This window comes from Pristis pectinata, chromosome 22 (assembly GCF_009764475.1).
Source record: "Pristis pectinata isolate sPriPec2 chromosome 22, sPriPec2.1.pri, whole genome shotgun sequence".
In the NCBI taxonomy this organism is placed as follows: Eukaryota; Metazoa; Chordata; class Chondrichthyes; order Rhinopristiformes; family Pristidae; genus Pristis; species Pristis pectinata.
The window spans coordinates 14,065,798-14,092,439 of record NC_067426.1 but is presented as its reverse complement, the minus strand read 5'-3'; the positions used below and the strand labels follow the sequence as shown (position 1 = coordinate 14,092,439).

Below are 26,642 nucleotides of genomic sequence, written 5' to 3'. Positions count from 1 at the left end.
ATCACACACTGCTGTTTGCTAGTGATACATCCTCATCTGGTGAATGTTAAGAGATTCAATGGCCCTCCTTCAAGGGCAGGGAATACTTGCCAATGACCCAGTCAACATTCTACCTTAATCCAGGACCACCTGTGATATAAAAGAACAAGTTGCATTTTAATAGCACCTTCAACATAAAACATCCCAATTTGCTTTACCAGGCCAAATGAGATATTAGGATGTATCACAAAAGCTTGGTCAAAGAGAATATCAAGGCTGCAGATGATGGTCATAAAATAACAGGACACTTCAGAGGCCATGTGTCGATACTATAAGATGTACCCAATAATTTTGTCCTTTGTTCACAATTCTTGCATCTTTTCCCCTTCTTGAATTAGGTGGTACAAGATCACTGTAACTTGTTGCATTTTTAAATATTTTCATCTGTTAACGCTCACTAGTCTTGTAGACATTTGCCACACAGTGATAATGCTGTTGATGATTCCGTTTGGTAACTTCATTGGGTGCAAGTATTGTAACATCAACAGAATCAATTGTACACCGTATTCAAGAAACCATTGCCGGAATTAAGGTTGGAGTTTGTGGATTCAATCTCTGGACAGCTAGATGGGTTTGTTCAAATCTGCTCTTCAGATTGGGGTCTCCACCTCTTCCCTTTGGCTCAGTTGTGCACACACACCAGCATCAGCTGCATGCCATCTAACTTTACATTGACTACTATTTGTAGTCGGGAATTGGGTTAACAGGTTTCTAGTCAATTAACCATTGACAATAGTGATAGTAAGCCTATCAAGCATTATACACATCCTGATTAGCTCCACTCTGTCCAGATTTAATTATCTAATCATTAACTTGATCATCTAATGTCTCAAAAGTGTGAAACAAAAATAACTTCAGACTTCAACACTCACACTGTGAGGGACAAAACATTAAATAGTTTACCATCATTTTCTTAATAAAGTTGCTAATTTATGTCTTTTGAGTTTCTTTCATGTAACACCTCTAAACGAGACGAAAATGAACAAAGTCCCCCTGCCACAATTTGATAATGATTAAGGATTTAGATAATGAGCTTTACCACAGAAGCTGGCTTGCTTTACACACTGACCTGTTAGCATCGAAAGGAATGTAAAAATATTTTATGAGCATTCAAGTAGTAGATGGGTTGCCAAGATGTTAATGAATAGCAGAACAAGTGCAATAGTCTGAATGGGTTTACGACTGCTTGTTCCTTGACTGCCCAGTGTCTTAATGCTTTTACTTACTGTTCTGATAATGACCCGAAATCTATGGCTTCTCTGCCTCCTGCTCTGACCCTACCGAGCAGGCACGGTAGTGTAGCAGTTAGTGTAATGCTTTACAGCGCCAGCGACCCGGGTTCAATTCCAGCCGCTGTCTGTAAGGAGTGTGTACGTTCTCCCCGTGTCTGCGTGGGTTTCCTCCGGGTGCTCCGGTTTCCTCCCACATTCCAAAGACGTACTGGTTAGGAAGTTGTGGGCATGCTTCGTTGGCACCGGAAGTGTGGCGACACTTGCGGGCTGCCCCCAGAACACTCCATGCAAAAGATGCATTTCACTGTGTGTTTCGATGTACATGAGACTAATAAAGATATCTTATCTTAAACTTAAAGGACTGCTCTGTCTCCTGTGCTGTCTCTGAATTCACATGGCTTCCAGGTCCTTATTGTTTTTACCCTGTCTGGATCGCTCATAATTTTCTACACTTCAGCTAATGGTCCCATCACTTTGTTGTTCCAAAGAAAACAATGGGGACACCACCACCTGGAAGCTGTCCTCCAAGCCACACACCATCCTGACTTGGAAACATATCGCCATCCCTTCACCGTCGCTGGCTCAAAATCCTGGAAATCTCTCCCTCACAGCATTGTGGGCATCCCCACACCTCAAGGACTGCAGCGTTTCAAGAAGACAGCTCACCAGCACCTTCTCAAGGATGAACAATTAAATGCTGGTAGTCTAGGAAGCCCACATCCCTTCAAGCAATAAAACAAAATCAATTTAGTTAGACGCAATCTTCCTTTAAATCTAATGTTGACTCTCCATGGGTTTTAGAGACAGTGCAGCGGTTTAGGATCATTATCAGAACTGTAGTAAAAACATTAAAACACTCATGTTTAGGAGGGAAACTATCCCAACGGGGCTAAAAGTCGGCTCCGCCTCGGGAGTGTGTACATTTAAGTATAAGTCGAAAAGAAATAACTTTTCCAAATATTGGAGCGGGGGTGAAATGAGAGCATCTCCAGCTTGACTGTGGCCCGCCGATAGCGGACTAAGGAAGGGAAAGAGGTCTTGACCGCGCCGGACAGGCGCAGTGTATGGAATCTGCTTGAAGTTTTCGGTGAACACCGCAGGAACAGGAAGACATACCATACATGGGAATGGCGATGTTATTTAATTTTGAAACATTGTTTAATGTGCCTATTGTGTTTCGTGGCCTAAAAACTATTCATGTCTCCTTGTCACTTTATTAAAGCGACTGACCACGGTTCTTTCAAATAATTTCCTTATTCCCCAGCATTAACACTAAACCCGCAAGCCCAATCAACAGCTCAATTCAAAATGCGGAAGTGAAGTCACCTTCCTTCTCTGATTTGTTCCCGAATAACAAGGCTCTTTCCTGTTGCGATATTGAAAGTTTATGTTTTACATAAGACCATTTCGAGAGCGGTGAGAAAAACCTGGCTGATTTGGATTTTAAGCTTGAAAGGGTAAAAAAAAAGTTTGATTTTCTGTTTGGTAAATGCGGCGCGATTCTTTCCTGATCTGTATGAATTTACAGGAAATAACATGTTAACTTTCTTATAGTCGGGTTCTATTTTGTTTGTAATATCGTTGCCCACTCACTTTTGTGCATTCGATCGTTGTTGAATCCAATTCATTGCTGAATTAGAATAGTTGAATCTGCTTATTTGTGGGTGATACGTTTGCGAGAAGAGGCGTTTTAGTTTGCGGCGATACTCGGAATGTTGCAACATTGGATGGGAATGTTTCGAATGCTGGATTCGCGGGCGTTCGAAATGTTTGTTACAATGTGTCCGGGCGGCCGAAACTAACAAGTGCCGTGCCCCTGGGTAGGTGACCGGACCGGCTACTTTCCCCGGAGATCGTAGCACGGATTCCCTCCTGTGAAAAAAGGCAGCTTGATCGGCCATGATTTTATTGAATGGCCTGCCCCTGCTTTAATTTTTTATGCTGTTCTATTTTTCATCTATCTGTAAAGAATTCTCTCACCCAAATCTATATCTTAATTAGTTTTAAAATCAAAATTGCGTCGTATAAGGAGTTGGGTTTGATTTTTCTCTCGACACGACTTCTTGTTTCGATTTAAATCGTTTTTCTTCCTTTTGAGATGTGGTAAGTGGGCTCGATAGCGGGGGTCTCTTCTCGGGCAAGAGGACCCTGCACTGTTTACTATCAGGTATTCTCAAGATTTAAAAGGATTTCGGACAAAAGAAGCGTTGTCATAAATCGATCTCAATTCCTTCTCTGATTCCCCTCTTTGCACAAGGGTAGACGACACTGTTGGCATTCTGAAGCTGGGTTACTCGGTAGTGGGAAGAACAAACTCTGCCAGTAAACATTCGAATTGGTAAGGGCATGGAATTATTCTGCAGACCTTTCTGAACACGAGGTATCTTTTCTCGTGGCATCTTCAAAAAATAATGCAAGATTTCTTCCGCTGATCCCCTTCAATCCTCGTTGCTTCCCGCCTTCTTTCCTCCCACTCTCTCTGATCCCGCCCCGTTCTGACGTCAACACTTCCTAGGAATAATCATTCGGCAGATGTCCCGCTGCCTACTCTTCCAAAGACTAACTCATTCTGTCTTGATTTTTTAAAAAATTTAACCTTTGAAGAGGGGATGCATAAACCTTGTGAAAGTTCTCCGTGAAAGTTGTGAAAATTCAGGGTTTTGAAAATTAAGGGTAAATCTGCTTGATATATTTAAAATATGCTAGATGGAGACAAACTATTTCCTCGTGGGGGGGGGGGGGGGGGGTGGAAATCCAAAAAGAATGCTCTTCAAAATTTAGGCTACATGTCACTAAAATCACTAGCAGCTTTTCAGACCTGCAATAGTCGAAATTCCCTTTCCTGAAACAGACTGGATATAATTTTACCCAGTATTTCAAAGTCTGCTGCTGGCATTAATAGACAAGATGACTATGACGAAATGCAGGATGATGTAAATAGACATACAGAATGGATGAATGATTGACATCAGTCTGCGTAAGCGAGAGATGACAGATTGTGGTAAAATGAATAAGCCTTACAAATAGTGCCAAAATGGGATAGAGGAGTAGAGAGATCTGGAGGCACAAGGTAACCACTAAAAATAGCAGTGCAAGGCAATAAAACCCTGGCCACATCAGTGATGTCTGTGTCCCAGAATGATTTTTATTTACTTGAAAGTGAAATAGAAAAATTACTGAAGAACGAATCCTTATTTGGATAATGAAGAGGAATTAATGAATATTTGAGTAACCTGCGGTCTGTAGGTCATTGCAGAGATTGTTGTCATGCCCTATGTCACTATGGCAACAGGCTCCCATTCTGATGATGATATGACTGTAACTGAACTGAAAAGTGCACCTTTTGAAGTAATGTCTCTTTAATATAGCAGTACCTTGAAAGGTGCTGCTTGAAAGAAATTGACACCATGCCAAAAATGGACTTGCTAGAAGGGGTGATTAAGTCCCAGGGGTTGGGCCCTGGTGGCTGAAGATGTGGCTGCCAATGGAGAAAGAAGTGGGAAATTCGGAAAAGCCTGGAGTTAGTGGCAGGGTGGATTATTCAATGAGAATGGAAAGTGTGCAGAGGGTGAGATCCTGGAGAGGTTTGAAAGAAAGGATGAGAAATGTTCTCTGACCTGGATGAGTGAGCGCAAGGTAACATATAGAATCATAGAAATTTACAGCTATTTGATTCATCATGTCCATGCAAGGAAAAACATAGACAACCAACTGAGTTACTTCTTCCTAGCTCTCAGGATACTGCTCTGGGTACATTCAAATGGAGGGTTTCTGCCTCCAGTAACTCCACCCCTCCTCCCCCAACTTCCCCACTTCTTTTTTTTCGGGGGGGGGGGCATTGAATTCCAGACTCTCATGAGTGGAAGAGAAATAAATTCTCATCTTCCCTCCAATCCTTCCAAATAAATGTCTGTCCTCTAGTTATCAACCTCTCTGTCCAGGGAAATGTCTTCTATTCACTCAGGTTGGGGCTTCCTGTAATTTTGTGCACTTCAGTTAAATTTCTCTTCAGCTGTCTTTGTTCCAAGGAAAATGGCCCTCGCCTTGCCCATCGCCAGCCTTGCCAGCATCCTTCTGAATCTCACCTACACCCACTCTGGTGCTGTCATTCACTTTCGATGCAGTGAACGGAACAGCTGAATAAACGGGACTTGGTATAACTTAGGAAATAACCTGCAATATTTCAGATAAGCTTAAGCTTCCGTGTTGGGGTAGCATGCGCAGAGGATGTTGACAGTGGGATATGTATTATCAAAAGGCACTATGGCCTTTACGCTATGGAAGCTGCCTGCTCCATAGTGCGTGCTTCAACACAACTGTCAATGTTTGATTGTGGGGATAGGTTTTTACTTATTAATAGCATTTAAATTCTGAACTTAAAAAAAAGTTGCACCTTTCAGGATATTGACAGCCCAAGGCACTTTACAGTTTGTTGTGTAATCATGATTGTTATGCAGGGAATATAGCAGTCAATTGTGTTCTACAAATTCCCAGAAACAGGAATGAGCTAACGATCAGACTATCAGTTAGTCATTATTGATTAGGACATAAATTTTGGCCTAATATTTATGTCCTATTATCCTATAAGGATAATTCCCCTTTTCTTCACTGAATCTTTTGTATTCACCCAAGATAACCTGCAAGCTCATTCTTATTTAGGTGTCCCTCCAAAAGACACACCATCAAATGTCCAGCCCTCATATTCCTCCTTTGGTGCTCAGCTAGAGCTGAAAACCTTGAATTCTGTGCTTCATCTTTGGATTGGGATGTGAATGTTCTGATGGGCAGGAGTACTTTTGCATTGGCCTTACCCATGTGTAAAATGGGATTTGTCAATATTTCATTATTATAAATCTTTGAAGGATCAAGAATTTTTTACCCTGGTTTCCTCACTGCCAAGGATTTAATCTCCACTTTATTCACCAGAACTAAAATCTCTGCAGCTGTAAGGATGAGTAAACCATTTGCTCACAATCTGATGATGCCAGGTACCAGATACTGCATAAGAAAGAGTTCTGCCCCTCCATTAGGTCATGACCAATTAGGGACTTGACCCTATTTACCCATCTTCCCGTCCTCTTGCCCATCAGTTTCTTATGAGCTTCATCTCTAAAGTTCCATCGCCCACAGTGTTTTGGGGGGATTTGATTCCAGACTTCCACTACCTTTGTGAAAGGTTCATTCTGTGGCCTCCTGTGGTTCTTTGCTCTCAAGTCTTGCTGACCCTCCATATCCGGACTTCAGTGCATCACACGGCCGTGTCTGTGGCCAGCCAGGCCCTAAGCTCTGGAAATTCATCCCAGATCCACGTGCCTGACCATTGCTTCTTCGTGAAATCTCTGTCTTTTGATCAAGCTTTTGATAACCTATCCTAACATTTATGGTTCAGTGTCAAACTTAGATAATGTTCCTGTGAAGTGCCATGGGGCATTTTACTACCTTAAAGGCACTATATAAATGTAAATTCTTGTTGATGAACAGGCTGGATCAGATTTTAAGATCCTGCCCCTTTTTGGTGTGAAATCCCTTTATCTTTCTGATCAGATTGCTTCTAAACGATGAATTCCTTCACTGATCATTTGCACCTTTGTCACACTTCCCTCTTATCTGCAGATTTGCCTCGACAGATAATGACAGCACTACCAGGGGGTGGGGCAAGGATCCCTGGCCTCCATTCACAACCTGTGGCCCCTGTCCATCCCGCTGCACCAATCCCCCCACAGCAGCCACAGAGTGCCCTTCGTGAAATCACATGTGTCACCCTCTGCAAGGTCGGTCAGGAAACTGTCCAGGACATTGTGGCGCGTACAATGGACATCTTTCACATGCTGCGGGCAACACAGGTAACTGGTCATTTGTGCACCTGGTCCCCAACTCATTCCTATCCACTTTAATTTGATGCTGGTCAACTGAGAATAAAAGAATCTTTCCATTATAAGATAAGATATGCTATCTTTATTAGTCTCACGTACACTGAAACACACAGTGAAATGCACCTTTTGCGTAGTGTTCTGGGGGCAACCTGCAAGTGTCGCCACACTTCTGGTGCCAACATAGCTTGCCCACAACTTCCTAACCTGTATGTCTTTGGAATGTGGGAGGAAACCGGAGCACCCAGAGGAAACCCAGCAGACACAGGGAGAACGTACAAACTCCTTACAGACAGTGGCCGGAATCGAACCGGGGTCGCTGGTGCTGTAGTAGCATTATGCTAACCACTACACTACCGTGCCTGCCCTACATTTCAAACACAAAATATGTGCATAGGAATTTTCCTGTAGCAATGCTGCTTAGAAATGTATCAGTCACCAGGTTATGAACGATATCCTTATAGTGTCATAGTAGCCTGATTTGTACAAAATGTATTTCAGGGAAATAAGAAAGACCTGCCTTTCATGTAACCCCTTCACAACCTCAAGACATCCCAAAGTGCTTTGTTACCAATGAAATATATTTGAAGTACAATTGTGGGTGTAATAATGAGAATATACCAAGTACAGGAAAGGCAATGTGATAAAATAATCTGACAATCTGGTTCAATGATCTGTTTTGAGAGACAAGTGCTGGCCAGGACATTGAGGGTTTCTCATCACTGTTACATTCTCCTAAGAACAAATGCAGTCTTGGTTTAATATCTGATTAAGAGAAACTTCTATAATTCAACCCTCCCGTGAGACGACATGGGGAGTCTTAGTGCTGTTTATATGCATGAGGTGAGAGTGCTGCCCACATAACCAGTCCTGGTGCACCCTCTGATCTCATTGCTTGGATAAAGATGTATCAACATTTCCTGCTGGAAGTCACAAGCAAGGGTTTTTAATAAAAAGAAACAGGAAATGTGTAATTGGTCTGCCAAAACCTGTCATGAAGTAGGCATGGTGCAGTCAGAGGCACACGAGCCACAAAAATTCTGGATATTATAAGCCTTGACAAGTGACTTGGCCTTGGCCACAGATCTGGACAAGTAACATTTAAGTTGATCTGTGGATCCAACTCCCCAGAGTAGAGGTTGGATACTGTTACTGAATGTAAGAGTAGTAGTTAATGTTGGTTCATTCGAATGTAAATAAGATTTTGGGATACAGTGTGGGGCTGATTTAGGACATGACATGGTGAACATAGCATGTTTGTGAGAAACAATTTTAGACCTATAGTTTCCAAAGTATTCTACACTGGGGGTTTTGTTTTTCTCAGGTCTCAGTCTGTCATGGAATAATGAGTTGATTGATTCAGCTACTTTCACGACGAGTGGCAAATAGAAGGCAAACTCAATTTGGTCTTCTGTTTTCTGGCAATTCCTGTGCATCTTGGTCTCTGGTTCAAGCAACATAACTTTATCCACTTGCCAGAGGAGCTGGGGTAGGAGTTGTGTAATGAGCTATCACTTAATCAGTGTAGAGACCCCCTCACTCACTGCACCCTGGGGAGATCCCCTACAACACTGTTCCAATTGGGTATGCATATAGGTTTCCTTCCCTGAAGGAGGTTACTCTGAACCAGATGGGTTCTTATTGCAATCTGATAGCTTTGTGATCACTTTACTGATGCTAGTCTCTTATTTTGTACGTGGAGAATCTCACAGTTCTGATCTCTAGATTATATAATCAGGACATACCATTCCAGAAAGTGCAAAACAGTTGCACAGTTGATATAACCACCCAGTTGTGCTAACTATATTTAAAAACTGAACAAGGTGGAGCTCTTCCCTGGAAAAAGGAAGATTGCTGGAGCACTTTTTAAAGAAAAAATCATGGAAGGATTTGATAGGATAGATGTAGGGAAGGATTTTCTGCTTTTAAGATTGCCACTAATAATGATGACAAGGAATTGGGGTTAACTTTCTCACTCCAAGCGATGAGAATAAAGAACTGACAAATGGTGTAGCTCCACTTAATGGGGAGCTAGGCAAGTGATGGAGGGAGAAAAAGTGTGGTAAAAGGGTGGTTTGAATTGGAGTGGAAGAAAGCCCATGAAGGGATAAACATGGATTTGTGGCTATGAATAGTTAGTTTCTGTGCTGCAGTTTCTTCTGGACTAATGTAACTTCTGGACTTTATTAAAGTGAATTCAGATTGCTATGGTAGGATTTGAACTTGTCTTGCAGTAACACAACAGACAAAATTGTCTTTTTCACAAACAGCTTTCACACTTCACCATTGGCAGTCGTACCTGAGGAAATTTCCTCCATCAAAGTACTGCTCTAACTCCTCCCTCTCTGGTGTGCTCTCTCCTTTAGGACACCCCTTAAAAGTGACCATGTTCTTGTTCTCATGCTATCTAACATGCTGTCAAACATTGTTTGCCGTGGGAGCAGGAATAGACCATTCAGCCCTTTTGTGCTTGTCCTTGATGCATTCTGTGTCTTGGAATCTATCCCCTTCTTAAATATATTCAGTGACTTGGCTTCCACAGCCCTCCAGTGGAGAATTCCATAGGTTCACCACCCTGTCTAAGTGAAGATATTTCTCCTCATTTGAGTGCTAAATGTCTTTCCCTGAATCCTGAGACTAACTCCTGGTTCTAGTTAGAGTCAGGAGAAATCACCTGCAAAAAAAAATGGACTGCTGGAAGAATTCAGTGGGTCAGGCAGCATTTGTGGAAGGAAATGGACAGGTGACGTTTTGGGTTGAGACCCTACATCTGGTGTCCTGTTATGTCCTTTATAATTGATTCTTAGCATTTCCTTACTCTTGAATTTGGGTTAAGAAGTCTGTAGTTCTTTTGTTATCCTATTTTAAATAATGGGGTTACGTCTGCCACCCTTCAATCTTCAGGAATTATTCCTTGATCTGTAGAATTTTGGAAGATGAAACCATTGCACCCATATTTCCATGGCTACCTCTTTTAGTACTGTGGGATGCAAATTATCAGGCCCTGGGGATTTATCATGTTCCTGTCCCATTAATTTCTCCTGCACGAATTTTCCACTAATTCTGATTTCCTTTTAATTCCTCCTTTTCATTAGACTCTTGGTTCCTTAGTATTTCTGTGAAGTTATTTGTGCCCTCTGGTGAAGACAGAACCAAAGCACTTACTTAATTGCTTTTTGTTCCCTGTTATAAATTCCCTTTCTGCATTTGACTTCATTATTTTTTTCTTCTTGCATACTTGAAGTTTTTAGTCCATTCCAAAATTCCTTGCAAGTTTAATCTTGTACTCTACTTTTGCTCCCTTAATAAACCTCTTGGTCCATTTTTTTGCTGAATTCTAAATTGCTCCCAATCCTCATGCATGCTAGTGTTTCTGGCAACTTTGACTTTGGAATCTAATACTATCCTTAACTTCTGTTAGCCATTGTGTGGGTTGCTCTTCCTGTTGTGATCAGAAAAGGTGTAACCTGCAGTTCCTACAATATCAGCCATTGCCCATTCACAATCCTGTTTTTCAATGAAGCTCCTTATCTATCATAGCCACCTCAGTTGTACAGTTTCCTTTATTTAGATTTAGGACCTCTTTGTTTTGGCTAGAACTGCCATGACGAATCACTCAAGCAAAGCAGTTTGGGATGGCTCAGTGCTTTAACCATGATCAGACTGATAATATTACTGGCATGCATTTAGCATGTTTATGATTGTTATATTTAGATAAGATATCTTCATTAGTCACATGTACATCGAAACACACAGTGAAGTGCATCTTTCTTGGGGGGCAGCCCGCAAGTGTCACCACGCTTCCGGCGCCAACATACCATGCCCACAACTTCCTTAGAGGGGTGATCTGTTGGAAATGTATAAAATTATGAGGGGCATAGACAGGGTGGACAAGCAATATCTTTTCCCCATTATTGAGTGATCCAATACCAGAGGGCATGCATTTACGGTGAGAGTTGTAGGTTCAAAACAGACATGAGGGGTACGTTTTTTTACTGAGAGAGTGGTGGATGCCTGGAATGCGTTGCCTGATAGGGCGGTGGAGGCAAACTCATTGGGGGCTTTTAAGAGGGGCTTGGATGGACACATGAATGAGGAAAATAGAGGGATATGGGTATTTTGTAGGTAGGAGGGAATAGCTATGTCAGCACAACATTGTGGGCTGAAGGGCCTGTTCTGTGCTGTACTGTTCCATGTCTTTGGAATGTGGGAGGAAACCGGAGCACCCAGAGGAAACCCACGCAGACACGGGGAGAAGGTACAAACTTCTCACAGACAGCGGCTGGAATTGGACCCGGGTCGCTGGCACTGTAATAGTGTTACGCTAACTTCTACACTACCGTGCCTGCCTAGGTTGGGTCTGGGGGGAGAGAAGTATTCTAGCTCAGGCTGGGTTTGTATTGGCTGTGATCAGGTTTTAATTTTATACCCTAGCAGTCCTTTAGTTCCAGTCACTCACTATTTCTTTAGGAGCTGCCATATGACACATTAACCACCAGATGCCACTGCTCTTTGTGAACAACCTCAGCTGTCTTCTGGTGCTAGGCATCGATATCCATTTTCAGTCGGTAACAGGAGAACTGAGCTGCTTTCTGAATTTGAACCAGTGTTTCTTGCACCTGAGTGCAAGACGAAAATTTGAATTATCGAAAGATGGGCAAGATTTCTAAAACATGTTTGCATATAAATGAACTAGGATGAGGGAAGTCAATTCAGCCTACCTTGGGTTCCATGGGGGTAGATAACCTATAGGTGTTTTTTAACCACTTGCCTTGCAAAAATGGGATTGCTGCCTTGACTGCCCTGTGATATTTAAGAAGTAGCTGCGTAGACTATTAATTGCTTACTGAACTTGTCACCGGAAAATGGTAATTAATCTCCGTGGCTCAGGAGAGAAGAACTGGAACTCTGCAGCCTTGTTTGTGTGATAAATAGTTCTGGGGGAATTGGGGGGTGGAAGGGGATGCATTCAAAATTCAGGTTTGTGTCCATCTGTCTCACACTTTATTCCTTCATTTCCCTCTTCCTGTTTCTGTCAATAATCCTTAACTCACTTTGGCTAAAGAGATGGATTAAGAGAGAAATGGGAAGATGAGATGGTCCTGTCTTTCAGTGGGGTTCTGGGAGTCCCATTGCTTCCACTGCACCAATAGTAGTTTGTACTCCCTTTGAGCTGCAGTGCAGAAATTTTGGAGCTGTACCATGTAGGAAAACATCTTGCCCAATGGGTCTTGCTATGAAAGACTGCACTCCAGTAGAATATGGATCATGCTTTAAATAAAGGAGCCACCATTCATCAAGTTGATGTGAAAAGTTCTTTGGAACAGTTCTTTGGAACATTTTAGTGGTTTTAGAATATTTTAATGGCTTTAGAACAGCATTGTGTGTTTCCCAAGCAGTTTTAAAAATAGTTTCTGGATAGATCGTAATCTTTGGTAACACAAAAGTTGCTGGAGGAAATCAGCAGGTCAGGCAGCATCTATGGAGGGGAATGGACAGTCCCTTCCAGGACAGAGTTCCTCCAGTGCTTTGTTGTGTCGCTGCATATTCCAGCATCTGCAGTCTCTTGTGTCTTCAGATTATAACCTTCAGCTGCAGGTTTTCCAGAATCATGTTTGGGGGTTTCCTTATGTAACTGTGTACTTCCAGGGGTTAGAAGAGCCTTAACAGGTTGGTTTTAAAAAAAAAATCCACAAGACATATTTTTTTCTGCAAGAGGGCGGCTGAGAAGGTCTCCAGTCCAAACTGACACCCAAATTTGCCAGGATGAGCTCTGTAAGGAGTAATACTGATGGTATTGGTACCATAAGTACTGTCAATGGGTAGCTACACATGGGAGAAGCACATTTCCAATTTGCCTGTTCCTGTGGCTTGAAGGAAACTTGGATGGTCTTCTCTACTTGAGTATGGAGTTTGGCTGATCTATCTAATGCAGAAGTGAGTAGCATACTGAAGTTGTGACAGAAATTGGTTTATTATTGTCCCCTGTACAGAGATTCAGTGAAAAGCTTTGTTTTGCAAGCAATCCAGAGAGATCATTCCAAACACAAGTACATTGAGGTAGATTATAGACATTCCTAGCTCCAGTTTTATCATTCTGACCTCTTGAACCAGGGGGAATAATTTCTCTCAATCTACCCTCTCAAATTCTTGAAGCATCATTAAACTCTTGAATTGGATCAGTCTTAACTTTCTATGATCAAGAAAACATGAGCCTAACTGGTGTAACCTTGCCTCAATTTAAACCTTTTAACCCTGGTGTCACTCTGGTGAATCTGTACTGAACCACTTCCAAGGCCAATATATCCACTGGTTTAGCACAAACATTAAATGCAAGAGCTCACATCGTTTTTGATTTTTTTCATTTCCAATGCAGTGTCCCAGTTAAACATCCTGTGATTAAACCATTCAGGATGTAACCAATCCCTTCAGCACCTGTGAAGTGATTTAATTAAAAAGTGATGCTGAAATGTCACTTGCTTATATTCTTTTATAAAAAAAATCTTCAAAGCAAGAAAATTGCTCCAAGATGTAATATAAAAAAAAGTCACAAATGTGTTGATCCTGCAGTTAACCACCCTGTCAGTGTTAGGCCTTTGAAAAAGCCATCAAATTAGTTCCATTCCTCCTGGTCTTCCCTACATTTCTCCTTTACATCTTTAATTAATTCTCATTTGAATGTTCCTATTGAATTGCTTTCCTCCATCCTTTCAAACAGGGTGTTGTAGATTACTACACATTAGTACATTTTAAAAAAATCTTTGACATTCCTTGCACATTCAACACCTTCACCACCTCCACCCCCTCCCCCCCCCCTCCCACCAGCTCATCTACTTCTTGCTGATCATCTTCCTATTGTCCTCTAGTTACTGATCCTCCTGTCTGTAAAAGCAGTTAAACATTTGTACTGTGTCATGCACAAAACAGATTATAGCAGCTTGCATTGAACTCCATTTCAGTGGCACTTCAGTGACCGCAGTAGGACTTGAAACAAATCACAATGTGCGTATACTACTGTATCTTGAATATAGTGCAAATACCTGCCTATGAATTTCAACCCATTTTGTCTTTTTCATTTGTACGTCTCTTAAATCCCCATTAACCTATTCTACTCCAATAATCATTGCTTCTCCAATTAACTGAAGCCCCTCATCCCTACTGCCACTTCTTTTCCCCAAGCACAATTGAGGGGGAAAATAATCCGAGGGGAAATTGTATATCTTATTGGGAAGTTTTCCTGCTTCCAAAACTTTCTGGGGTTCAAGCTCTGATCTATTTGGTGTCCCCTGCTATCTTGGTGCACAGTAGGGGGAAGACAAATAGGAGAGGGAGGGAGAGATGAGGATCTTATAGGCCACAATGACCAGGGAGAGAGAGACTGTAGGTATGTTTGTGGATGTTATTTAAATCTTGCTGTGCCTGATTTACATTCAACCCTTGTTTCCATGCAGCTTCCAAATGGTGTTACTCAGAATCATGCGGTGTATCAGGAGCGGTACAACAAACTGCAGGAGCACCTGCGTCAGCTCACCCTGCTCTTCAAGAAGCTTCGGTTGTTGTATGATAAGTGTGGAGAAATGTGCGGGGTGTCAGACATCTCCATAACAGAGGTAATTAAGGGCTTCCTTTAGTGGGTTTTTGTGCAGCACTTAGCTGAGGACATCTGAAATGACTGTAGCATAAGCCAGCACCTCTAATGCTGAACTGGGGGCTTGTTTTGGCACACTAAACCTCAGCAACAATATATTGACTTAGTAGGAAGTGAGAGTATTTTAATTACTGGATTAATAAAACAGTAAAGATCCCGTTTTATGCGTTCATGTCCCACCATTGTAGCTGGGGTATATGAATTTGATTAATCCAGTGAGATGGATGCTAGTATCAATGGAACTACAAAATTATCATTTAAAAAAAATACTTTTGTTTCATTAAGTCCTTTTTAGAGAAGATAATCTGCCTTCCTTTCCTGGGTTGGCCAATGTATGACTCCAGGCTTGCAGCAATGTGGTTGACCTTCAAAATAACATGGCGAACCACTCCAGTTGAGGACAATTGGGGAAGATAAATGATGCCTTAGCAGCACACTCACATGCAATGATCCTACAAGAAAAAAACACACATTTCAGAATGTATCCGGGCAAACATTTGTATTATGAGGACAGATTCTCCAAACTGCAATCTGTCTGAGACATTTAAAATGATGAAGGGATTTAATTGTAGAGAGAGAGTAAGAAGTCATATCCTTAGAATTGGAGCTAGGGTGAGAGTGAAATTAGGAAGCTTTGCTTCATGCGAAGAACACAATGTTAATATGTTGGAGACAGAGAGAAGAGCTACTAGACTGATACCTGGAATGAGTGGGTTGTTTAGAGAAAAGATTGCTGAACAGGCTAGGTTTGTATCTGCTGGAGTTTAAAAGAGGATTGTGATTGAACCATTTCCTGGCAGTTCTTGACAGTGGATATGGAGAGGATGTTTTTCTTGAGGGAGAATCTGAAAGTCAAAGTCGAGTTTATTGTCACATGCACAAATACATGTATGCACAGGTGCAATAATAACTTACCTGCAGCAGCATCACAGGCACATAGCATCAAATACACAACATTCACAAGAAAAACATATAAACACATACAAAATTATACAAGAAAGAACACAATTAGAACAAAAAAAAGTCCATTGAAGTGCAAAGTAGTCATATTGATGCTATACTGAGGTAGTGATTAGGATTGTTCAGGTTGGTTCAAAAAATGGTTGAAGGGAAGTAACTATTCTTGAACCTGGTGGTGTGGCTTCTGCACCTCCTGCTTAATGGTAGCTGCAAGAAGATGGCATGGGCTAGATGGTGGGGATCTTTGATGGGTGTAGATGCTTTTGATGGTGGGGAGAGATGTGCCCATAATGTATTGGGCTGAGTCCACTACTCTCTGCAGCTTTTTGCGTTCCTGTGCATTCAGTTGGCATACCAGACCATGATGCAAACAGTCGGGATACTTTCAACAGTACACTTGTAGAAGTTGGAGGGGTCACTGTTGAAAAATAAGGGAACTTCCATTTAAGGTAGTGATGAAGTGAATTTTTTCTTTTGCTGTAAGTCTTTGGAACTCCCTCAAAAGATGGTAGAAGCAGTCTCTGGATATTTTAGCGATGAGGTAGGTACTTTATATGGTGAAAGGTTACTGTGGATAAAAGGGAATACAGAATTGAGGTTATAATCAATTGGCCATGGTTTTATTAAATGTGGAGCAAACAAACTCTTCTACATCCCCCACTCACCACTGCGGAAAGAAATTTGTGGATACTGGGAGTTATTTCAAAGTTTTAAGACACAGATTTTTGTTGACTATGGGGTTTTAAGCAAACTAGAATGAAAATGGATAAATATAGTTGAAGTATACATCAACTACGTACATATTGAATGGAGAGCAGGCAGGAGGGGCTGTGCAGGCAAATCTGTTCCCTTGTTCCTTTATAAACTCTACTCTCATTTTCTGTCCACAGTTAATTCCTTTTGTGGGTGAAGAGCCCTTCAGACCTTCAGATCTTCCGAATGTTGGGGCTTTGACCAATGCAGAGTACCAAGAAATCCTTGAGGTAAAGTGTGTACACAGAACTTGATCTTGAAATCATCTGTATCTCAATGCAGTGGGCTTCCTTTCTAGGGACCTGCTGGTCGCCTTCAACAGGTGGCGTCCAGCATTGCCCATACATGGTCTGGAAGATCAAAGAATTGGAACCAGCAGAACCATGGTTTATTTTGCACAGCAAGTTGTGATCTGGAACGCATGACTGGAAAAGGTGATGGAAATGTTCATTAACTCAAAGGAATTCGGTTGAATAGTTTAAAGGGCAAAAGGTTACAGGATTATAAGAACAGGAGAGTGGGATTAATTAGATAGCTCTACTAAAAAACCATTACAGCAGCAATGGTTCAGCAGTTTCCTTTTGTGCTGTATCCTATTATGATACTGGTTTAGCTGATACCCTGGAGTGACTTTAAAGGCAATTCTTGAAATACTACTTGTGGTGGTCCAGCTAACTTGATGTTTATTGCAAGTAGCTCAGAAATAGGAATGAATTGACAGGAAAATAAGTTTAGCATCTGTTTTTTTTTTCAAAGTTGCTTGGTCTACAACAAATGAGCTAGTGTCAGCTGTGGTTACATTTTTGCCACCTTAAAATTCATAAAATAAAGCAGATATTTGAACTTGATTGATCAAACTCCAAAGGCAAAAACCCATGAAGCAAAGGTCTACTGGAGTACTGTAGCAGATAAACAGTGTTTATAGATTAAAAATGTACAGAATTGATGGGAGGAATAAAAGAGCTTTGTCTGAATTTTCTTAGCCAGTGTGGCATGACTGGACACATTCCCAAGAAACTCTTCACCTAGACATTGCTCTCAAATTACATTACCTTGTGCAGTCCTTCAGATGAGACAAGGATCTTCCATCTTGGGTAAATGTGTGTGTGTGTGTGTATATGTATATGTGTGTGTATATATATATATATATATATATAAATAAATAAAAAAAAATCTAAACAATGGCAAAATTTGAAAAGCAGGGAGATTTTTGTCTGTGTCCTGGCCAATATTTGCCCTACAGTCAACATAATACAATAATGCAATGGTTTGTATGTGGGGCTTACTAAAAAGCATTTAGATGCTGCATCTCCTATATAACATTTCCATGATTAAAATGCATTTTGGGACATCCCTGGGCTTGTGATAGGCACTGTGGAAATGCTAGCATTTCCATTTCTATCTCCTACTGGGATAAACTCTCTCTCCATTCACTTCCATTTCCTTTCATTTCCTGTTATTTTCTGACCATCAAATTCTATACAGGGATAATCAAAGCCTCTACTCCAGGCTGAGCTGAGAGTAGCAGTGAACTGTTGCATGATTCTTGGGCCTGCTGGATTGCAAGTGTTAAACTATAGCAGGCTATTTTCTTGGCCTTGCTAAAATGCCAGATTATTTTTCCCTGTGTGTGGATATCACTCGCACTGGACCTTGTGCAATTTATGTAAAGGTTGCTCATTAAGTTTGGTTTCCCTTTTAAATGCCAAATAATTCCCTAATTACTCGTTAATTCATGCCTGAAGGCAAACTGCAAATAATCAGTAAAAAGGTCAGTGTAGTCATCTTTGTGGAAAAGAAATTTCCAAATGTTACTTGGTCCCAGTGTTGAAGCATCTGGGTGAGTCGTTAGAATGAAACGGTGCGTTCCAAATTCTTGTGTATCATAGGATATGCAGCAAGTTTTGTGTTACATCAGGAATTTCATTTATAAAGTGAGACGAGGAAAGTTGGGAGTGTTTGAATCAGCATTTAAAACTATGATATTGCAATCACGGAAATTGTTAGAGGCGGTGGTGGAGTTGGATACAATCACTGTTTGAGAGATATTTAGATAGGCACTTGTATGGGCAAGGCATAGAAAGATATGGAGCCAATGAAGGCAAATGGGCTTGGTGTAGATGGGCATAAAGGTCAGCATAGACGTGGGGGACTGAAGGTTTCTGTGCTGTACAACTGACTCTATGACTATGTTCTCCTCAGAGCAGAGAACATTAAAGAGAGACTTAATAATAAATTGTTTATCATATTACAAGGAGGATGGGTATGAGAAGGTGCTGATAGGACTGAAGAGGTTTAGTACAGAGGAAAAATTCTTCTTTTTCCTTTGGAAGGGTGGAGGCCAAGGGGAGATTTAATTCTAGAAAGTAAAACTCTAGATAGGGGAGCCATTTCTTCCAGCAATGTTGGTGACTAGGAGCATAAATTTATGTTTTTAAAAAAAATATTGGGGGGGAATGGTGAGTGTGTTGAGGATTTTTCTTCCTACTCTAAAGGTGTGAGCGCTATGACATTCACTGGCAGAAATGGTGGTGGATGCAGAACATCATGGATGTGAAGGGTTGTGTGGCTTCCTTCTCTGCTGTAAATTTCTATTGCTAGGGAGAATGTATGGCATTATAACTGTTACCGCTGGCAAGAACGTTAGTAGCTGGAGATGATTAAGATGACTGGTAAAAGAGCCAGAAATGAGCGACAACTCTTTTTTTTAAAGTCAGTTGTTGTTGTTGTTGTTGTCATCTGGAACTAAAACTGTTGGAGAAGAAAATTTGTGTCCTTCATTTGAGGGATGAATATTGCCAGGTTCGTAATCTCTAATTCATGAAGAAGTAGAAGCACAGAGCAACAAATGGGGAAAAGTAATTGCAGGTTTTCCTGTTCTTAAGCATTGCTCTTTTCCTCTCTTAGAAACTACATCAGAAGAACCAAGAACTAAAGCACATTATGGACCAGCTACGGAATCTCATATGGGACATCAATTCTATGCTGGCAATGAGGAACTAAACTTGATGAAAATCCCATTGTCAGTTTGCAATGTGAATTCTCCGTTTAGCACCTGTTAAGCAATGAAACTCTTATAGTCTTTTTTTTTGTTTTTGCACTGTATGTATAACCATTTTCTTATTTAAAAAAAACAAAAATATTTTTATACTAAGGAAATTGCAATTCAGAAAATTTGTTGAAATGTGTCACAAAACAATATGTTGTGTTATTTTTGTGTATGTAATGTAGAGTGGATCCAGATTTTCAATGTGATAGTTCTTGGCAGTACAGGGAAAGTCTGGGGCCAGGGTTGCTAATTCTCCAGTACAGTGCTGGACCCTCTGCAAATTATGAACTCCCAAAACACTGCTGCAAGCAACAGCAAGGAGAGAGTTGGCATTGAAGAAAAAATAATGTGCATTAAGAATGTTAAGCTATTTCAAGACTTGTTATTGGTTATTAAAAAGAATTGAAGCTAGGACAAAATGGTTATGTGATGTTCCGATGATCAATGCAAAGAGTTGGCATCTTGGTGAATGTGTCAATGAGTGTTGTGGAAATGTAGGATACTTGGGTTCTGGAATTATTCAGTCACGTTGTAACTGATCTGCAGCTGAACTCCAGCTGGCAGCCTTGATGCTGTAAGTTTTAATATCCTAACCAAAAGTAAAATTGTTTTCAATACTAACCTAAATTTAATTGACTTCCAACCTCTCCAGTTTTTTGAGGTGGGAGAGTTCTGAATTTCCCCACCCTTTGTGTGAAGAATTACCGTCAAATACCACTGAAGAACAGAGCTTGAACTTGAGGTTCTAGACTCTTCCTCGTACCACTGCCCATCCTCCTCCTCCATCCCCTACTGATTAGATTCATGTTTTTTTACCCCATCAGATCCTTCTCAGCATGGGAATTAAATTGCTATTTAATCTTCTACAGTTCAGGGTTTCAGCATGTAATTCAATCACCATTTTGATGAACCTGTGCAGTATTCCCTCCTCCCTGAAGTCCAGTGACCAACACTAAATGCAGCAGATTCTAACCAGAGTCTTGCAGAACTGTAGCTTCTATGAAGGTGCAATTTCTGACCAGGGATTGATTTCTTCCCCCCACCTCCCATCTAGTCTACTTTGCCATTTAAGAAGTCATAGTCAATCTGATTGTAACATCCATCCCATTGTCCTGTCTATACATAGTCACCTTTCATTCTTTTGCTTATCCAGTGTCCATCTCTCTCTCTCTCCCTTAACAGGCTGTGGACACTTTTTGAAGGGAGAAAGTTCCAAGGCTGAACAACTTTGAATGATAAAGGGTTGCCTACTTAAGACACATTTTCAAACACTAACTAGAGTTCTAGATTCTATCACAAGAGGAATCATACTATTCATTCTGCCAAGACCCTTCAACATCATGTGTTTCAATCAAGTTCTCTTCTCTTCTAAACTCTGGCAAATATAAACCTAGCCTGTTCACTCTTTCCTCATTAGATGACCTGCCCACTTGAAGTATTAGTTTAGTACAAGAACACAAGAAAATAGAAGCAGGACTAGGCCAGCAGGCCTCTCAAGCCTGCCCACCACTCCTCTTCTATGCCAGTTCCCCATAATCCTCAATTCTTTAATCTTCCAACTACTACCTTATCTCAAATACTTATAATAAACTGGCCAGCACCTTTGGGGCAGAGAATTGCAGAGATTCACTACTTGTTCAGAGAAAGAAATTTTTACGTACCTCAGTTTTAAATGACTGGCATCTTGTAACGATATTCCCTTGTTTGTGATTCTCCCACTAAAGAAAACATCTCAACCTCTACACTTCCAAGTCCCCTTTGGATCTTGTATGTTTGAATAAGGTCACCTCTCTTTCTTCTGCACTCCAAGGAATATAGAGCCAAACTGTCTCTCCTCTCTTGATAGGATAACCCTCTCATCTAAGGAATTAGTCTGGTGATTCTCCTTAGGACTGCCTCCAATGCTACCACATCCCTTTTTAGGTTAAAAGGACCAAACCTCCGCACAGTATTATGGGCACGGCCTCACCAATTGTTACAACCCCGTCCCTGCCCTTTTTTTAAAAACTCCAACCCCTTTGCAATAAAGACCAAAATGTCATTTGCCTTCTTTAAATAAATGTTGGACCTGCCTGCTAACTTTTTGTTATTCGTGGAAAACCTTGATCCCTCTGCAGTTTGCATTCTTTCTCCATTTAGATAATAGTTCGTTTTGACGACTCTTGCCAAAGTGCAGTATTTCACACTTTCCCTGATGAAACTGAGTGAAAATCTGGCAATCGATCAATAGCCCATGGGAGAAGCACAATCTCCTCACCATCACATGCCATTCCATCTATTTTCATATCATTGGCAAATGTGGAAACTAGTGTGATGTGGAATACAGCAAGAACTTTGTCTTTGTTTTAGAGTCGTGATATTAGATGTTCTACTTAATTTATTGACACATTGTGATATGTCCAACTAACATTGTTAAAAATCACTGGTGTGATAATGGTTAACATGTTAAACAGCTTAATTAAAGCTTGTTTGCTATGGTGATTTGTCATGTCACAGGAAGGATTTATCACATGACAGGAAGTTGTTTGATTATGTGTATACAATGAGATTTTGCCACTGATAGAACCTCTTTGGGCTGGAGTTGGAAGTGGTGCCAAGGACCAAAATGGAGAAGATATGCCTATCTTTGTTGTTGAGATGGCATTGGAACAGCAGAAGGGAGGTGAGAGCATTTTCGTTTTCTCTTTAAGAGCTGTTTATTTGCTGGGTTGATTGAGCGGACTGTGTCTCAGACTGCACTTGTGGCTAAGTGTTGTCAAGGGATTTTGGAGACTTATGCATATTTTAAGACTTTTGCATTTGAAGACACGTGTTTTCTGTTGCCAGGAGCAGTATGTGACTGGGTATCGTGTTAACTTGAATAGTGTAAACTATTTGTTTCTTGTTACTAATTGCTTTATTACACGATTTGCTTGAACAGATTGACTGTGTCACAACCATATTGTAATAAACCAGGATCTTGCAACATTTTGGCATAGTTGGCAGGGTCCAACATATATATGAAAAGAAAAGGCTTTTAATGGAAGAAGAGAGAGGAGAGAGAATATAGGATACAGGATAGATGCCATCAGATGAGCTTAGTTTTGTTGCCCAGTTTTTGATTAAAAATTGGGCTGCCTGTAGTTTGGAAGAGGATATACCCTGCTGTGAAAACAAATTAACAAAGTACTGCCAAAGGATTTGACCTATTGATGGAACAATACCGTCTAAATATTGAAATACAATCTGATAATGGGTCACATTTCTGAGGGTAAGATGTACAACAATGGACTGTGGACCAGGGTGGACTTTCTACATTACCTTCAAGCCTCTGAATCAGTTGAATGGGTTACTGAGGCAACATGCAAAGATATTGACAGCAGCATGTACTCTGAAGGGGTGGTTGGCAGTTTTAAACCAGACTGAGTTTAATCTTGACAATGGACCATTAGCAAAAGGGTCATTCTCCCAATGACTACTGTGTACACATATAATCTTCAAGTCACAAGAGGAATGTTACAACTAAAGAAGTTATTTTGGAAAGGGGAAAAGTATGGCTGTATTACCCAGGAAATTCCTGTCAAATAAAGGGAAATAACTGGAGAGGGAATGCATATTGGGTGTTACTAAAACATGAAGTTAATCCTGTATTAATAGTGAGAAACTGAAGAAACAAGAATGAAAACTTGTCTGTAAGACCCAAGGCAAAATTGCTGCTTGATTTTTCTATCCAGTAATATTTAGTCATACTTATTATTAAGTTCTCAGTCTACAGAAGAGAAGCAATTTATTCTAAACTGTGTGCTTAAGAATATGCAGTACAGGGGACTATGGGACTAAGAATGTAAATATCAATTGGTGGCATATAATGTAATGTGGAAGATGACAAGAACTTTATAATTGGTTTTGAATAGTGATATTATACATACTACTTTCTCAACACTGCAATATGTGCACCTCGCTTTAACCATTACACCAGTGTCTTTTTTTAATATGTTAAGTGACTTAATTAAAGCTTGTTTTAGTGATTTGTCATGTGGTAGGAAGGAAGTTGTTTCTTCAGGTGTATAAAGGAAGGAGATTTGGCCATTGATGGAGCTTCATTGGACCGGAGTTAGAGGTGGTGTCAAGGACCAAAACAGCAGAATGTGACTGTGGATTCTATTTACTTGAACCGTGTAAACTAGTTCTTGTTACTAATTGTGTAACAAAACAATTTCCTTGAACGTGGATGAGAATATTGTGATAAACCTACATTTTGCAATAGAAACCTTGCATTTTGTTCCTTAGTGTAATTAGTGTAAATTGAGAGCCAAGAACCAATCCCTGGGGTACTCCACTAATCACATGCTTCCAGCCTGAAAAGGATCCATTTATTCCAACTGTTGTGTAACAGCCAGTTTTAAGCCTTATCTGAACTGCTTCCAATGAATTAACATCGTTCCTTGGACGGGGAGATCAATATTGTACAAAGTACTCCAGATGTGGTTTCATCAATACCCTCTATAACTGAATCATATTCTCCCTACTTTTGTATTTGATTTTTTTCCCCTTACAATAAACAATCTGATTTCTTTCCTAATTACTTGCTGTACCTGCATGCATGCCTTTTGCAAATCCCATACCAGGGCATCCAGATCCCTCTGCATTTCAGAGCTCTGCAGTGAATCACTATTTAGATAATGTACGTTATTTTTCTTTTCTTTTTATTTTCTGAACACCTTGAAGTAAAGACCAATGTCCTACCAGCCTTTTAAATTTATGTTTTCTGTGATTCCTGTTCTTGGTCACCATGAGATTCTCTTACAAAAAGCTGTTATAGAAAATCTATGATGTATCTGTCTGCTTTTTCAGACAGTTTTCCAGTGGCTCAGCCATAAATCCATCAGTTACAGCAGTCTTTCATGACTTATTTGCCTCGGCCATATATCCATTCACTTTTTGTATTAGAATGTCATAAAACCATGAAGGTAGAGTAAAGATGTAGGTCAAGTGTGACCCAGTTGAAATCAGGAGCAGGACCTAACGGTGATCATGTGTTCCTACTCCCACTTCTGTTGTAGTTTCTTCCCCTGATGCAGCAGATGGACTGGTATCTTTGCTGAGATGCCAACACTGTGCATCAAGTGCATCTCCCAGCCAAGACGTCTAGGAATGGCCCCCGAATGCAGAAGTTGCATAAACCAGTTCAACCATGAAGAAAAATGCACTTGGTATTAGACCAACCTTGTTGGGCTGGTACCGTTATTGCATTAGCAAGAGAGTTTACTCTGCTCCTCCTCGGAAGTGAGAGGTGATATTCTGCACTAGAGTAGCGGTATTGAGTAATTAAGCAGCTGCAAGTCCTATTGTCATATTTTTGGTGACTGATTTAATCTGCAGCTGGGCAATCATTACAGACAAATATTGAAAATATACCTAATAAAGTACCAGTGATGTTTGGTTGGAAGGACTGTCAATGTCTTGTGTTGAAAATGCAAATGACTGGTTTCTGTTTGAGTCGCATCTGTCAAATTAAATCATTTATTAAATTGATCCCTTTGTAAACTGCTTGAGTTACAGAACAGTCTTGTGAGTTTGGTCTGTCTTACTCTGAGGCTTCCCTGTGGACTTGTCTCGGGCTCAGCTGTAGTCCAATAGATAGAACGTAGACCAGTATAACATGGGAACAGGCCATGCATCTTTGCAAGATGAAAAGGCATGCAGCTCTCACTAAGGTCTGTCTTGTCAGCTGGTCTTGGGTCGGGTCGTAATGTTACTGGGCCAGGGTGAGGTCCTGACTCTCCCATGCAGCAACACCAGATGATAAATGTGACTGGGGAATCGGACAGGAATGATGGGATCAAACGTAGAGAGAACATAGAAAATAACAGCACAGTACAGGCCCTTCAGCCCACAATGTTGTGCTGACATTTTATCCTGCTCTAAGGTCTATCTAACTCTTCCCTCCCACATTTCTCTATCATTCATATGTCTTACTAAGAGTCTCTTAAATGTCCCTAATGTATCTGCCCCCACAATCTCTGCCAGCAGTGCGTTCCACGCATCCACCATTCTGTGTGTTTTTAAAAAAAAACTTACCCCTGACATCCCCCTTATACCTTCCTCCAATCACCTTAAAATTATGTCCCCTCATGCTAGCCGTTGTCGCCCTGGGAAAAAGTCTCTGACTGTCAACTGGATTTATGCCTCTTATCTTGTACACTGCTATCAAGTCACCTCTCATTCCTCTTTTGCTCCAAAGAGAAAAGCCCTAGCTCACTCAACCTATCCTCATAAGACGTCCTCTCCAATCCAGGCAACATCCTGGTAAATCTCCTCTGCACCCTCTCTAAAGCTTCCACATCCTTCCTATAATGAGGTGACCAGAACTGAACACAATACTCCAAGTGTGGTCTAACCAGAGCTCTAGAGAGCTGCAACATCACCTCGTGGCTCTGAACTCAATACCCTGACTAATGAAGGATGTTGCCATTGGCAAATAGCTGACCTGTACCTGCGTTCTTAATCTATGGCCAATATTTTGAAAAGGTACAGGAAGGAGGGTACAAGATAAGATATCCTTATTAGTCACATGTATGTCGAAACACACAGTAAAATCCATCTTTTGCACAGGGTGTTCTGGAGGGCAGCCCGCAAGTGTTGCCACGCTTCCAGCACCAACATAGCATGCCCACAACTTCCTAACCTATACATCTTTGGAACGTGGGAGGAAACTGGAGCACCCAGAGGAAACCCACACAGACACGGGGAGAACATACAAACTCCTTACAGACAGCGGCCGGAATTGAACCCGGGTCGCTGGCGTTGTAATAGTGTTACGCTAATTGCTACTTTCTGGTGATGAAAGATTGTGGCCACAGATAGTAATTCAAAGGGAGGTGCTCCTGAAGAGACCAAATCCATGAAAAAGGACATTTGCAAATAACATGATGCAGTAACAGGAGTCAAATGAAAACAATGTTCAAAAATAATTAGAAATAAAATATTATTTTGGATTTCCAGCATCTGCAGTTTTTTGACTTTTGAGAACAATGTTTACTTGTTCCACAAGATGCTACCCCTTTAATGAAAAATGGTTTTCCACAGGAAATATTCCTGATATAGATCCT

General features: G+C 40.9%; 1 protein-coding gene across 3 annotated transcripts; it reads left to right on the top strand.

Moving 5' to 3' along the window:
• The first annotated feature begins 2,606 nt into the window (after positions 1 to 2,606).
• LOC127581858 (mediator of RNA polymerase II transcription subunit 30-like) lies at positions 2,607 to 24,989 on the top strand. 3 transcript variants are annotated; one of them, XM_052036667.1, is made up of 6 exons: positions 2,620 to 2,728; positions 3,529 to 3,609; positions 6,885 to 7,114; positions 14,593 to 14,751; positions 16,640 to 16,732; positions 19,410 to 24,989. In XM_052036667.1, exons 3-6 carry the CDS (start codon positions 6,902 to 6,904, stop codon positions 19,503 to 19,505), a joined length of 561 nt encoding a protein of 186 aa, XP_051892627.1. In that variant the 5' UTR covers positions 2,620 to 2,728; positions 3,529 to 3,609; positions 6,885 to 6,901; the 3' UTR covers positions 19,506 to 24,989. The 3 variants fall into 3 exon arrangements, with proteins under 3 accessions (XP_051892626.1, XP_051892627.1, XP_051892628.1); XM_052036668.1 differs by having other exon boundaries at positions 2,643 to 2,728; positions 3,534 to 3,609; XM_052036666.1 differs by lacking the exon at positions 3,529 to 3,609 and having other exon boundaries at positions 2,607 to 2,728.
• Positions 24,990 to 26,642: the final 1,653 nt, after the last annotated feature.